This window comes from Hyperoodon ampullatus (assembly GCF_949752795.1).
Source record: "Hyperoodon ampullatus genome assembly, chromosome: 8".
NCBI lineage: Eukaryota > Metazoa > Chordata > Mammalia > Artiodactyla > Ziphiidae > Hyperoodon > Hyperoodon ampullatus.
In genome coordinates this window covers 93,188,968-93,204,115 of record NC_136921.1, presented here as the reverse complement: position 1 = coordinate 93,204,115, position 15,148 = coordinate 93,188,968, and the positions used below count along the sequence as shown (strand labels likewise).

General features: G+C 40.7%; 2 protein-coding genes across 4 annotated transcripts in view; both read left to right on the top strand.

The window, feature by feature from the left end:
* TTN (titin) overlaps positions 1-15,148 on the top strand; it is a gene marked incomplete at both ends in the record, with an annotated part of 282,756 nt that overhangs the window by 82,101 nt on the left and 185,507 nt on the right. The gene's annotated exons all lie outside the window — the stretch shown is intronic.
* LOC307056949 (titin-like) overlaps positions 1-15,148 on the top strand; it is a gene marked incomplete at both ends in the record, with an annotated part of 88,625 nt that overhangs the window by 6,320 nt on the left and 67,157 nt on the right. The window contains 28 exons of the mRNA XM_079709934.1: positions 4-282; positions 404-682; positions 796-1,074; positions 1,178-1,465; positions 1,705-1,983; positions 2,217-2,498; positions 3,568-3,846; positions 3,959-4,240; positions 5,029-5,307; positions 5,421-5,708; positions 5,863-6,141; positions 6,236-6,501; positions 6,590-6,896; positions 7,015-7,302; positions 7,422-7,709; positions 8,254-8,535; positions 8,796-9,074; positions 9,194-9,475; positions 9,623-9,901; positions 9,995-10,282; positions 10,451-10,729; positions 10,824-11,102; positions 11,204-11,482; positions 11,622-11,909; positions 12,053-12,340; positions 13,632-13,913; positions 14,134-14,412; positions 14,834-15,115. Coding sequence (XP_079566060.1) covers positions 4-282; positions 404-682; positions 796-1,074; positions 1,178-1,465; positions 1,705-1,983; positions 2,217-2,498; positions 3,568-3,846; positions 3,959-4,240; positions 5,029-5,307; positions 5,421-5,708; positions 5,863-6,141; positions 6,236-6,501; positions 6,590-6,896; positions 7,015-7,302; positions 7,422-7,709; positions 8,254-8,535; positions 8,796-9,074; positions 9,194-9,475; positions 9,623-9,901; positions 9,995-10,282; positions 10,451-10,729; positions 10,824-11,102; positions 11,204-11,482; positions 11,622-11,909; positions 12,053-12,340; positions 13,632-13,913; positions 14,134-14,412; positions 14,834-15,115 — 7,908 coding nt within the window. The remainder of the gene's footprint in view (positions 1-3; positions 283-403; positions 683-795; positions 1,075-1,177; positions 1,466-1,704; positions 1,984-2,216; positions 2,499-3,567; positions 3,847-3,958; positions 4,241-5,028; positions 5,308-5,420; positions 5,709-5,862; positions 6,142-6,235; positions 6,502-6,589; positions 6,897-7,014; positions 7,303-7,421; positions 7,710-8,253; positions 8,536-8,795; positions 9,075-9,193; positions 9,476-9,622; positions 9,902-9,994; positions 10,283-10,450; positions 10,730-10,823; positions 11,103-11,203; positions 11,483-11,621; positions 11,910-12,052; positions 12,341-13,631; positions 13,914-14,133; positions 14,413-14,833; positions 15,116-15,148) is intronic.

The window sequence follows — 15,148 nt, the reverse complement described above, 5'->3', positions numbered from 1 at the left end:
TAGAACCTCCCACCGTTATCAGGGAGCTGAAACCCGTGGAAGTAGTCAAAGATAGTGACGTGGAGCTGGAGTGTGAAGTTATGGGAACATCTCCATTTGAAGTCACTTGGCTGAAGAATAACAAGGAAATTCGAAGCAGCAAAAAGTATACGCTGACTGACAGAGTGTCAGTGTTTAATCTCAGTATCAACAAGTGTGACCCCTCAGACACTGGTGAATACCAGTGCATCGTATCCAACGAAGGCGGCAGCTGTTCTTGTAGTGCTAGAGTCTCTCTGAAAGGTCAGTTAGACACACAAGGAGCAGGCTACCTGATACAAATTCTGTAATTCTCTTTAACCTTGTATGATGGGTAGGAGTTCAAATATACCTCTTCTTTTCACACTGTCTACTTTAATCACAGAGCCACCCTCGTTCACCAAGAAGATAGAAAACGTCACTGCTGTTTTGAAAAGTTCTGCCACCTTTCAGAGCACTGTGGTGGGCTCTCCTCCCATTTTTATAACCTGGCTCAAGGATGATCAGATTCTGGATGAAGATGATAATATTCACATCTCCTTTGTGAACAATGTGGCCACAGTTCAAATCAGATCTGTGGATAATGGACACAGCGGGAGGTACACGTGTCAAGCCAAGAACGAGTCAGGAGTTGAGAGGTGTTATGCTTTCCTTTTAGTACAAGGTGTGTAAGCTAATCCCTTTCAAGAGTTAACCTGTGAAGACCATTTCACAAGCAGTTCCTTGGTTCCATGGAATTATTAATGCAACTCATCCACGTTTTCATTCTTACTACAGAACCCGCTCAGATCCTAGAGAAACCGAAGTCTGTTGATGTCACTGAAAAAGACCCAGTGACCTTGGAGTGTCTTGTGGCCGGAACGCCAGAACTCATAGTGAAGTGGTTTAAAGATGGGAGACAAATGGTGCCCAGTAGATATTTTTCAATGAGTTTTGAAAATAACGTGGCCAGCCTTAGGATTCAGTCAGTAATGAAGCAAGACAGCGGGGCGTATACTTTCAAGGTGGAAAATGACTTTGGAAGCAGTAGCTGTGACACCTACCTGAGAGTGCTAGGTTTGTATCTTGGCCCCAGTCAGCTTCCCTTATGTATATTTTTGTCCTTGGTAAACAAATGGCAACATATTAATGGATGTGTTTTGCTGTTTGCATTGGACAGATCAAAATATTCCTCCATCATTCACCAAAAAATTAAGCAAAATGGATAAAGTTCTAGGCTCTTCCATTCATATGGAGTGCAAGGTTTCTGGCTCACTTCCTATTAGTGCTCAGTGGTTTAAGGATGGAAAAGAAATAACTACAAGTGCAAAATACAGGCTCGTCTGTCATGAAAACACTGTGTCGCTGGACGTTAGTAATCTGGAATTAGAAGATACTGCAAATTACACATGCAAAGTCTCAAATGTAGCAGGGGGCGAGGCATGCAGTGGCATCTTAACTGTAAAAGGTTAGAATTTCTTTACCTCTTCCTGACCCTTCTCTGCGATTGCTTTTCAAATATAACACTCTATCCTGGAGTCTTTTAAAAGTCTCCATAATTCTTTTTCTTTAAATACATATATGTTGAGTTCAAGAAATAGTCAGTCATTACCTCTTTTCAGTAATGTTTTTTATATGTCCATAAAACTGTCAAAATAACCCAACAACAAGGAATTTAATTATATGTATTTCTCTTAAAATCTATAGAACCACCAAGTTTCCTAGTGAAACCTGAGCGACAACAAGCCATACCTGATTCTACAGTGGAATTTAAAGCTATACTAAAAGGAACACCACCGTTTAAAGTAAAGTGGTTTAAGGATGATGTGGAACTTGCCTCTGGACCTAAATATTTCATTGGCTTGGAAGGATCAACTACCTTCTTAAATCTCTATTCAGTGGATGCTTCCAAGACTGGACAATATACTTGCCAAGTTACCAACGATGTTGGTAGCGACTCTTGTACCACAGCGTTGCTTGTGACAGGTGTGCCAGTTTGATTGTTTTATGTTTCTCTCTGACCTGTGGCTCCTGTCCTTTCTGTAATCTTTTACAATATATGTACCCAGTCAAGAAAGTACCCTTCTTTCTAACACGGTACACGCTATTTGCCAGGCATTGTTCATGTTTTTCTCTTTCCTACGTAGTACCTAATTGAACTTTTGTTATTTATATCTGCTCTGTTCCCTCATAAATCTCCTCTTTTCTTTACTCTCTAGAACCACCAAAGTTTGCAAAGAAACTAGAAGCAACCAAAATAGTGAAAGCAGGTGACTCAGCACGACTTGAATGCAAGATAACTGGATCCCCAGACATCAGAGTTGTGTGGTACAGAAATGAACATGAACTCCCAGCCAGTGATAAATATAGAATGACTTTCATTGACTCAGTGGCCGTCATACAGATGAATAGTCTTGGTACTGAGGACAGTGGGGATTTCATTTGTGAGGCTCGGAACCCTGCTGGCAGCACAAGCTGCAGTACCAAGGTTATAGTAAAAGGTAGAAACCTCTCTCCTCTGTTCCTCATTACCTGAAACCCACCTTCTTCTCCCCGGGCTATCATAGCTCTTCATTCTTTTGCTATCATTTTTAGCTTCCATTTGAGATCATAGAACATTTTCCCAAACTAGTGTTATTTCCATTTTTAGATGTTTTTTCTTCTTAAGATTTGCTTACACGTAGCCAATCATTCTGAGATATTTTTCTTGTTATTCCAATGCCGTAATTCTACTCACCTCAACATATTAGCCAAGCAGTTCAAATTTGATGTTTCCAAAATGCTCAAAAAAACAAAGTGGGCATTTTAAAATTAAATTTTGCCTTCAATCAACTTATAAATATATCATCATCCTCACTATAATCTTTATCTATCATTAAAAGCAAGGAATATTTACCATATATATACAAGGTTCAAGCAATACAGATTTTAACCTTACATATACAACAGGACAATTATATATAATTTTCTCTCTCAAAAGTCAGTTCCTATTTTTTTAAATTATATCACTATACTTTGTTGCAAATAGTACTAGTACTTTCCAGAATTTTTTTCACAAAGTCCAAGTTTGTCATATTGTAAGGTGATTATTGCAAAAAACATTTGTTGACATGGAAGACTTAGAGCACAAATGTTGTGATAACTTCCAAGTGTCCCAATTGTAATGTGTATACAAAAAATTTCATCCCTGAAGTCAGGACTACATACCTCATGCAAATCATATTGATTCTTACACTTGGGTTTGGGGGTTTGTTTGGTTATTGTTTTGTTTTGCTTTACAGTTTTGTGTGTCAATCTTTATAGTCCCAGAAAAAGTAGTAAGGTGGAGTAGACAGAATGTTGAACTGCTCAGTAGGGTCACCTGAGGTCTAGCCCGGGTTCTTGGCCAGTGAAGCAGAGTGATTTTGTAAAGGCTGATGGCTTCTCTGAAGCTGTTACTCCTCAACACTAAAGTGATATGCTAGACCTATTATAGTATCTTGACTTATTCTTCCAATTTAAAAACAAAGAAATAAAAATATTCTATGAAGTTAAGTAGCCCAATTCATGAGGAATTCTTGTTTTTTACAGAACCACCTGTTTTTAGCAGCTTACCTCCTGTGGTAGAAACCCTTAAAGATGCTGAAGTTAGTCTTGAATGTGAACTTTTGGGAACACCACCATTTGAGGTGGTTTGGTACAAAGATAAGCGACAACTCCGAAGTAGCAAGAAATACAAGATCGCATCCAAAAATTTCCATGCAAGTATTCACATTCTCAGTGTCAACACTTCAGATATTGGTGAATACCACTGCAAAGCACAGAATGAAGTAGGAAGTGATACTTGCATTTGTACTGTAAAATTAAAAGGTAAGCATCATTTCCTGCTCATGGCAGGAATGTGCAAAATGCTTATTTGTTTTCTCTCTTCCATTATCTTGACAATCTTTCCAACAATCTCCATCCATCTTTCCCTCTTCAGAACCACCAAGATTTGTCTCCAAACTAAACAGCCTCACGGTTGTAGCTGGTGAGCCCGCTGAGTTACAAGCATCTATAGAAGGCACCCAGCCTATTTCTGTCCAGTGGCTTAAAGAAAAGGAAGAAGTGATTAGAGAAAGTGAAAACATCAGAATTACATTTGTGGAAAATGTTGCAACTCTGCAGTTTGCAAAAGCAGAGCCAGCTAATGCTGGGAAGTATATCTGCCAAATCAAGAATGATGGTGGAATGAGGGAGAACATGGCCATGTTGACTGTTTTAGGTTGGTACAATATGGTGTGATAGTTCCTTGATACAAGGAGGTGCCAAACGCTGAGATGACTTACTAAGAGATACTGGTAGAATCTCCTGTTTTGAATTTCTAGAACTATATCAGTCGTCACCTATTTCAAAGGTTTAGGGGAAAGGACCTTTCAAACACTCTTTTCTGTGTCTGTGAGCCTAACAAAAATGAGCCGTCTCTTTTATTATTTTCTTGATGGGTTAGGAGATGTAATCATGACTATCTTTTGTTGAAGCATGAAAAAATTGGGAGCCCAGCATATGCTACAAGGAAATTTTTTCCGAGAGTAATAGTTGTTAAAGCTGACAAGAACTCCAAAGATCAAAGTTTGATAGGCACGACTTGCACTTTCATCTTTGGGCATATTCATTTTCAATTTTGCCATTGTTTGGATAACAACTTTCAAAAAACTGTCTTTAGCACCTTAAAGTAGAATAGAAATACTGAGTAATTCATAACAACATGTAGGCTTTGTTCTAGAGAGGGTCAAGTGCAAATCAATATATATCGACATTGATTTGTACATTGAATTGTTTTGGAAGTCAACTAATGCACCAACATATTTCTTAATAATAACTCATATAATTTCATGACAGCATGTAATTATGGAATCACATTTTAAGGTCTAGAGAAAGAGAGAGAGAGAGAGAGAGAGAGAGAGCCCTAAGATATCCCTATCATTGGAAGAAACAGTGTTAATGAATTTGATAGTAGAAACAAGGTAAAGGTAACAGGCTTTGACAGATGGCTATCACATTTTATTTCAGAGCCTGCGGTCATTGTCGAGAAGGCAGGTTCAATGACAGTGACTGTAGGAGAAACGTGCACTCTGGAGTGTAAGGTGGCTGGCACTCCTGAACTCTCAGTCGAATGGTACAAGGATGGAAAGCTGTTGACCAGCAGCCAAAAACATAAATTCAGCTTCTACAACAGAATCTCTTCCTTAAAGATTCTCTCTGTTGAAAAGCAAGATGCAGGCACATACACTTTCCAGGTTCAAAATAATGTCGGCAAAAGCAGCTGCACAGCTGTGGTTGATGTTTCAGGTTAGTTCAGATATGTTCTTCCCATCGCTTAAGGAAACTCCTTTCACACGCTTTCTTCTCTCAAGTGTCTTCTATTCTTTCAAACCACGAGTCTCTTGCCTCTCCTCATGCAGACCAAATGGTTCCTCCCTCTTTCACACGAAGTCTGAAAGATACAGTTGGGGTGCTGGGTACATCTTGCATCTTGGAGTGCAAAGTAGCTGGATCATCGCCTATCTCTGTTGCCTGGTTTCATGAGAAAACCAAGATTGTCAGTGGAGCAAAGTACCAAACTACGTTTTCAGATAATGTCTGCGCGTTGCAGCTGAATTCTCTGGACTCATCGGACATGGGCAATTACACATGCGTGGCTGCTAATGTCGCTGGGTCTGATGAATGCCGTGCTGTGTTGGCTGTACAAGGTCAGTGTTATACGCTCACACCCTTTCTTATGAGTTCCTCTTTGGGTGCATATCCAGGTTGACACACATTCAAAAGTGCTCTTCTTTTTGATTCAAAATTGCAACTAAATTCGATGCTTACAGGATCTTATCATTGACTTCCTTGTCTATGTAGAACCACCCTCTTTTGTGAAGGAACCTGAACCTTTGGAAGTACTACCAGGCAAAAACATCACCTTCACAAGTGTCATTAGAGGAACACCTCCGTTCAAGGTTGGCTGGTTCAGAGGTGCCAGAGAACTGGTGAAAGGAGACAGATGTAACATCTATTTTGAAGACACTGTGGCAGAACTGGAATTATTTAATGTCGACATATCTCAGAGTGGGGAATATACCTGTGTGGTTTCTAACAATGCTGGCCAAGCATCCTGCACTACCCGTCTCTTTGTAAAAGGTTTGCTCCAGTGCATTTGTGCTTCCTACTTTTTAAGGGACATCTTTGTTTGTGTTTTCACTGCGTTTAACTGCTGTGCTTTGTCGCTCCCCAGAACCAGCTGTATTTGTGAAGAAATTAAGTGGTCAGTCTGTAGAACCAGGGAAGTCCATCATTCTGGAGAGCACCTACACTGGAACACTCCCCATTTCAGTTACCTGGAAAAAGGCTGGTGCGAACATTACACCATCTGAAAAATGCAACATAGTCACAACAGAGAAGACCTGCATCCTGGAAATTCTGAATAGCACAAAAGGAGATGCAGGACAGTATTCTTGCGAGATTGAAAACGAGGCAGGAAGGGATGTTTGTGAAGCTCTGGTATCTACATTAGGTGTGTTTCTTATTCTCAAATGATTGGCATTTGTCTAACATGAGGCATGGTTTGTGTGCTTTTCTTTAATTCCAGTTGCTGACTGTGAATCTTTCTTCTTTAGAACCACCTTATTTTGTTACGGAACTGAAGCCTCTGGAGGCATCAGTTGGAGATTCAGTTTCTTTACAATGCCAAGTTGCTGGGACACCAGAAGTTACAGTGTCTTGGTACAAAGGCGATACCAAGTTACGGTCAACTCCTGAATACAGGACCTATTTTACAAACAATGTGGCCACACTTGTTTTTAATAAAGTGAACATCAATGACAGTGGAGAGTACACATGTAAAGCAGAAAACAGTATAGGGACTGCTTCTTCTAAGACTGTCTTCAGAATTCAAGGTGATGATATTATTTTAGAAATTAAGAAGTTTCTTTTTTCCTTGTCTTCACTCTTATCTTTATGGGGAAATTTTTATTTCATCTACTAACGCCTCAAGTATTACTTGTCTTCCGACAGAGCGCCAGCTCCCACCTTCCTTTGCAAGGCAATTAAAGGATATCGAACAAACTGTTGGGTTACCAGTTACCCTCACTTGTCGACTGAATGGCTCTGCACCCATCCAAGTGTGCTGGTATAGAGATGGGGTACTTTTACGAGATGATGAAAATCTACAGACATCATTTGTAGATAATGTGGCAACTTTAAAAATTTTGCAAACAGACTTGAGTCACTCTGGCCAGTACTCCTGCTCAGCTTCTAATTCACTTGGAACAGCGTCTTCCAGTGCTAGACTGACAGCAAGAGGTTTGTTCCCATATTACTCTCTCTCTTTGCAAACCATGACTTCTTATTCATTGTCGAAGTAGAAATGGCCAATAAAAAAGAGAAAAGCACCCACGTTGCCTTTTCTTCTCATCTTTCAGAACCTAAGAAATCTCCCTTCTTTGACATCAAGCCTGTATCTATAGATGTTATTGCTGGGGAAAGTGCTGACTTTGAGTGTCATGTTACTGGTGCTCAACCAATGCGAATTACTTGGTCAAAAGATAACAAGGAAATCCGTCCTGGAGGAAACTACACAATTACATGTGTGGGAAACACTCCCCATTTGAGAATTCTTAAAGTAGGCAAAGGAGACTCTGGTCAGTATACTTGCCAAGCAACCAACGATGTTGGCAAAGACGTGTGCTCAGCTCAACTCAGTGTAAAAGGTATCTTCACATGGCGTTTACCAATATCGTTCTTTCCCATGTTGTGTAATTTTCTTTGAAAAGTTTCTTTAGTTTTTAAATGTTCGGGATAAAGTAACTGGATCATGTTGGAATTTGTATGTTAGTGGTGGAGGCAACATTCATCGAAGTTCTGTTTTCTCTTTATTTTGTTCTTTAAGTTAGTGTATCTCTAAGAGTAGTCTTATCAGAGGGTTGTTTAATTGAAATTTGTTAAATGTTGTTTCAACTCTCTCTTTTTTCACTCTTTCCTATTATATGGCATTCTGACTTACCATTTTGATCACATACCTCTATAATACATTAACTTACATGTTTTAGTTTCCGTATCCAAACTACAAAGATTAACTTGCCAATTAAATTCTCTATTAAAAATATTAAAAGTTTTATTTAATAGAAAAGATAATATATTTTACCACAAAATTCTCAGAAAGTACATATATTCTTACTAATAAACCAGATTAAAAATGTATTTATGGGCTCTTCAGCTACAAACGTAAGCTGTTTTTTTCCTTTGACTTACTAGAACCTCCAAAGTTTGTTAAGAAATTAGAAGCTTCAAAAGTTGCAAAGCAGGGAGAATCCATCAAACTGGAATGTAAAATAAGCGGTTCCCCGGAAATCAAAGTTTTGTGGTTCCGAAATGACGGTGAACTTCATGAAAGTTGGAAATACAACATGTCATTCATGGATTCTGTGGCATCGCTCACCATCAATGAAGCCAGCACAGAGGATAGTGGGGACTATATCTGTGAAGCCCATAATGGTGTTGGGGACGCCAGCTGCAGCACAGCCCTGACGATTAAAGGTTAGACATGCTAAGCTGCTTTCTTTCTTCCTTCTCCTCTGATCTGGATTCTTTCTCAGCAATGTTCTGAGCTCCAAAACAAAAAGGCTAGTTAAGGGGATTTGCTTGCAATTCTTAAACTAGTTTTAATGACTAGTCATTTCTTATGTTAGTATACTGTCATATGGTCACACCAGGCACTCAACGATTTAGACTCTAAAATATTTTTTCCCTTTCATTAGGCAAATGCACTCATTGCTTATCTTCTTTTCTTCTGGTAGCACCTCCTGTTTTCACCCAGAAGCCTTCTCCAGTAGGAGCCCTTAAAGGTTCTGATGTTATCTTCCAATGTGAAATTTCGGGAACCCCCCCATTTGAAGTGGTGTGGGTTAAAGATCGAAAGCAAGTTCGGAGCAGCAAGAAATTTAAAATCACTTCGAAAAATTTTGATACAAGTCTCCACATCCTTAATCTGGAAGCCGCCGATGTAGGAGAATATCACTGCAAAGCTGCTAATGAGGTGGGAAGTGACACGTGTGTTTGCACTGTCAAGTTCAAAGGTTTGTATCCATGGGCACAAAAATATTTATCTCTTGCTTTCATCTTTTCTTGCTTGACCAATAATGTGTGTGGCTGTGATTCTCATCTTTTCTCTCTAACCACATATTTCTTTCATTAGAACCCCCACGGTTTGTGAAGAAGCTAAGTGACACCTCAACCCTCGCTGGGGTTGCCGTTGAGTTGCAGGCCATAGTAGAAGGCTTCCAGCCCATTGCTGTCGTCTGGCTGAAAGATAAAGGTGACATCATCAGAGAGAGTGAAAACACTAGGATTTCATTCATTGATAATGTTGCAACACTCCAACTTGGGAGCCCAGAAGCATCTAACTCTGGAAAATATGTGTGCCAGATCAGAAACGATGCCGGAATGAGAGAGTGTTCAGCAGTCTTGACTGTCCTAGGTTAGTAACAAAGTACAGCCTGAGAAAAAAATCAGGTTGATTGACCCATGATCATTGCCTGCACCTATTACTCTTAGCCAATAATATACTGATTACACTCTTAGTTTGAAAGAAGACTTTGTGTTCAATGCAATATACTTCTTTCAGAACCAGCCAGAATCATAGAGAAACCAGAACCCATGACTGTCACTACTGGAAATCCTTTTGCATTAGAGTGTGCAGTGGCTGGGACACCAGAACTTTCAGCCAAGTGGTTCAAAGATGGGAAAGAATTATCTGCAGATAGCAAACATCACATCACGTTCATCAACAAAGTGGCTTCACTTAAAATTCCTTGTGCAGAAATGAGTGACAAGGGGTTATATAGCTTTGAAGTGAAAAACAGTGTTGGTAAAAGTAACTGCACTGTGTCTGTCCATGTTTCGGGTGAGTAGTGTGAGGTTTTTGTGAATATACCATTTTTCCTGGGGTAGAAAATAAGGCTTCTCTTTCAACGGAAAACTACCCTTCTCCACGTAGATCGAATTGTGCCTCCTTCCTTCATCCGCAAGTTGAAGGACACCAACGCCATCCTGGGGGCCTCGGCGGTTTTGGAGTGCAGAGTCTCCGGCTCCACGCCCATTTCCGTGGGCTGGTTTCAGGATGGAAATGAGATCGTTAGTGGGCCTAAATGCCAGTCCAGCTTTTCGGAAAACGTCTGTACTTTGAATCTGAGCTTCTTGGAGCCCTCTGACACAGGCACATACACGTGCGTGGCCACCAACGTGGCTGGGTCAGACGAATGCTCGGCCGTCCTGACTGTCCAAGGTCAGTGCGCAGGGACCAGGCTGCTGCATGACTTAGTGTCTGCCTCACAGGGGATTTCTTTATTTTGTGTTCGTGTGTAGTCTTAATTCCCTTTTCTTCAAGGAGCAAAAGCACTGCTCAATTGGATTTCTTTTTTCTCTTGATCTCTTCCACTCTTGGGGTATCTAGAACCACCATCTTTTGAACAAACCCCTGATTCTTTGGAAGTTCTTCCTGGAATGAGCCTCACATTCACCAGTGTCATTAGGGGCACCCCGCCTTTCAAGGTCAAATGGTTTAAAGGCAACAGGGAACTGGTGTCAGGGGAGTTATGCAGCATCTCTCTGGAAGATTTTGTCACAGAACTGGAATTGTTTGAGGTGGAGCCATTGCAAAGCGGGGACTATTCTTGCCTCGTGGCTAATGACGCTGGCAGTGCTTCCTGTACCACGCATCTTTTTGTGAAAGGTTTGCTCTTTTCTCGAAAACGTAAATCTTTAGCATTCTTTTCTTATTCTTTATTTGAAGATACCACTTCTGCCCTGCTGTTTTCTCCTTATAGAACCAGCCACCTTTGTGAAAAGATTGGCTGATTTCAGCGCCAAGAAAGGAAACCCCATCGTTCTCGAGGCCACGTTTACTGGCACACCTCCCATCTCGGTGAGCTGGATGAAGAATGAGTTCCCCCTTACACAATCTCCGAACTGCAGCATTACCATGACAGAAAAATCTACGATCCTCGAAATTCTTTATAGCACAATAGAGGATTATGCACAATACAGTTGCCTCATAGAAAATGAGGCCGGTCAAGATATTTGTGAAGCACTGGTATCTGTCTTAGGTGTGTTGACAGTTACCTCTTCTTATTGCTCTCTTTTCTTTCTTTTAAAACATCCTCTTTTAGCTAGCATGATTGATTGATTACCATCCTTTCTACCTCAGAACCACCTTATTTTATTGAGCCTCTGGAACACATGGAAGCAGCCGTCGGAGAACCTGTAACTTTGCAGTGTAAAGTGGATGGAACGCCAGAAATTAGAATTTCTTGGTATAAAGAACACACAAAGCTACGATGGGCTCCTGCGTATAATATGCAATTCAGAAATAATGTTGCCTCCTTAGTAATCAACAAAGTGGATCCCAGTGACGTGGGAGAATACACGTGCAAGGCCGAAAACAGTGTGGGGACAGTGGCTTCCTCAGCTGTGCTCGCTATCAAAGGTGATGATGGTTCTCCTAACAAGTCTTGCTGTGTGTTGACAGATCCACTTTCTTAAAAACGTCACAATGTTAATGGGTTGAATTATGCTGTGGGTGTTTTCTCTCTTGTAAATAAGGATTGTCTGTGACCCCCTTCCAGAGCGCAAACTTCCACCTTCCTTTGCAAGAAAACTGAAGGATGTTCAAGAGACCCTTGGCTTCCCAGTTGCGTTTGAATGTCGCATCAATGGCTCAGAACCTCTTCAAGTGTCTTGGTACAAAGATGGGGTACTTTTGAAAGATGATGCTAATTTGCAAACATCTTTTGTTCATAATGTAGCAACTCTTCAAATTTTGCAAACTGACCAGAGCCATGTTGGTCAGTACAATTGCTCGGCCTCTAATCCTCTTGGGACAGCTTCATCCAGTGCAAAGCTCTTCCTCTTAGGTGGGTAGCTGATCACATTACCCTCTTCATCATAAAGCAGTTTCACTGCTCCGGGCCACCAAAGGTCTGGTGCCACTTAGTTTCTGCTCCACGTCTGGGAGCATGAAAACTGAAGTCACCATGTTGGTCTTCATTCTTTTCAGACCATGAAGTACCTCCTTTCTTTGATCTAAAGCCTGTGTCAGTAGATCTTGCTCTTGGAGAAAGTGGTTCTTTTAAATGTCACATAACTGGGACTGCACCAATCAAGATCACTTGGGCCAAAGATAACCGAGAGATTCGCCCTGGAGGCAACTACAAGATGACTTTGGTTGAAAATACTGCCACTCTGACGGTTCTCAAAGTAGGCAAAGGTGATGCTGGGCAATACACCTGCTATGCAAGCAACGTCGCTGGAAAAGACTCTTGCTCTGCTCATCTGGGTGTACAAGGTACTTGTTCAAGTGAAGTAGTAAGGTCTTATTTCAAGGTCTGAAAATATAGGAGAAAGCGTGTGCTTGAAAGATACGTTTAGGACTATGGTCTAGGAGTTGGAAGTGATTGAAATAGATCCAGGGTCTTCTAAGTGGGAGCAAGTTTTTTATAATGTTTATTTAAAAGAATATAAAACTGGCCAAACATGGACTGAAGGTCCACTTTCAAAGGCTGAAAACAGAGACTAGAGAGAGAGTGAACAAAAACTTTTCATGGAATTGCAAGAAAATCCAAGTTTGAAAGAAATTATCTTAGGACAATAAAAGGAAGTTGTCTCAAATGACTTACTTTCCACATTAGTTTATAAATTAATGGATTTTGTTCCTCGAGGGGCTAGCAGAGCCCCAAACTATCAAGCCCTTCAAGAAGAGTCAGATTGTGTCAACTTCTTTTCCTCTACTAACCCCACTTAAATAACAGTGGAAGCCAGGGGACTGGGGAGTACATCAATATCTTACATCGTGGAAGGCAACCATGTCTCTCTGTAGCGTGTTCAAGGCTGCTGTGGTCAGAAATCAAACATTTAACTCAATGAGCTGCTGGTCTAACCCATGAGAGCATTTTTAAGGGTTTTTCTGGTGATAGTTTATAAATAACTTCAAATTAAAACAGAGTTAGATTTAGCAGCCCACGTGCTCTGTGATACATCGCTAATTATTTTTATCTCCCTAAACTTGAATTTTTTGATTCAGTTAATGAAGAAAGCAGTTGCTCTCCCCACTTCAAAGGGATATTATGAAGGTTGAAGAAATATCTATTTAAGGCCTATAAGAGAAAATAGCACTTTAAAATATTAAGATATCTGACCCAATTTTGCTACTCTGACTCTTCATGGTACATAACTGATATCTTTGCAGCCACAGGAAATAGACTGTCCTGCACTGGTTCACATACAAGAAAGTAATCAAACTCTCTCAATCCCTGTAAACCATAGTGTGATTTCACCAACAGGTACACACTCTGACTATGATCTTGCACAAAGTGATTCTTTTGCTGGTAGGAGGATTGCACAAAAGGGATTAATGTCTCTTCCTCTTTCCTTTTGCAATAATATTTGATGTGGGTGCTTACAAAAATAAATATATTTTATAGGAATTTTCTAGTTAAGTCTCACCTAACTATTCTTCTTTGAACTGCAGCAAATAAATTTGTTTTCCAGAGCTAAAGACCTCTCTGATTTTTCACTTCATCCTGAATTATACATGTCTTCCCATCTCTTCCCTTGTGTTTTCTGTCTTGCTTCCATAGAACCCCCCAGGTTCATTAAGAAGCTAGAACCTTCAAGAATCGTGAAACAAGATGAATCTACAAGATATGAATGTAAAGTAGGAGGGTCTCCAGAAATCAAAATTTTATGGTATAAGGACGAGACTGAAATTCAAGAGAGCAGTAAATTCAGAATGTCATTCCTTGACTCGGTGGTGGTATTGGAAATGCACGTTCTCAGTGTGGAAGACAGCGGAGACTACACATGCGAGGCCCACAATGCAGCAGGCAGAGCAAGCAGCAGCACCTCCTTAAAAGTTAAAGGTCAGCTCCTACCCTTCTTTCATGTTTTTCACGTTAGCTTCCTCCTCGTTGTCCTCTCAATTCCCTGTTTGACTCTCCGTCGAGGTTCTAAACATTTTAAAGGACACAATGGAAAATCGAGTGTGATGTTCTCTCTCTATGGTGGAATGGAAAACTGATTCTTACTAGTTACTACATAGTTACAGAACACATCCTAATTTTCCTTTTTTCCTAATTTTAGCACCACCCGTTTTCCGCAAAAAGCCTCATCCCGTTGAGACACTGGAAGGAGCTGATGTTCACCTTGAATGTGAGCTTCAGGGCACCCCCCCGTTTCAAGTTTCTTGGCATAAAGACAAGAGAGAACTTAGGAGTGGCAAGAAGTACAAGATAATGTCTGAGAACTTCCTGACGAGTATTCACATCCTGAACGTCAGTGCTGCAGACATTGGGGAATATCAGTGTAAAGCCACGAACGACGTGGGGGCTGACACCTGTGTTGGTTCCATCACTCTGAAAGGTTAGAGTGACTCCATCCTCTTCTGCTTCCAGTTCTCCTTCTAACTTTAATACCCTGTTGGCCCCTCAGCTCTTGCCCCATCCTTTACCACTAGCTGTCTTGTACTTTTCCCCTCTCTCCTTTCTAAATCCTTTTATATTTAGTGCACATCCCATTTCTAAATCCTACTAATTACCCTTTTAGACAATTTTCCCCATAGGTGTTGGCTGGATTTAGAAAGCTAGAGAGGCCAAGATGTTCGACTCTTTCTGCTTAGTACAAACTCTAGTGCATCTCTGCTCCCATTCACCAAAAATGCCTCTTCTTTAAGAAATAGAAACAACACATGAGCACCAGTTTGATTCCTAGCATTCATAGCTTTGAGGGAAATACTCATAGCCCCACACATTTGAAATCCCTGATTTTGCCTCTTTTTCCTCAGCACCACCAAGATTTGTGAAGAAGCCCAGTGACATTTCTGCCATCGTTGGTGAAGAAGTTCAGCTTCAGGCTGCTATTGAAGGCACTGAGCCCATTTCCGTGGTGTGGTTCAAAGACAAGGGGGAGATGGTCAGAGAAAGTGACAACATACGGATCTCTTATTCAGAAAACATTGCAACCCTACAGTTTTCAAGAGCGGAAACAGCCAATGCCGGGAAATACACCTGTCAGATCAAAAACGATGCCGGAATGCGAGAGTGCTTCGCCACAGTGTCCATCCTCGGTTAGTGCAGATAGAATGTCATCATGAATAGAA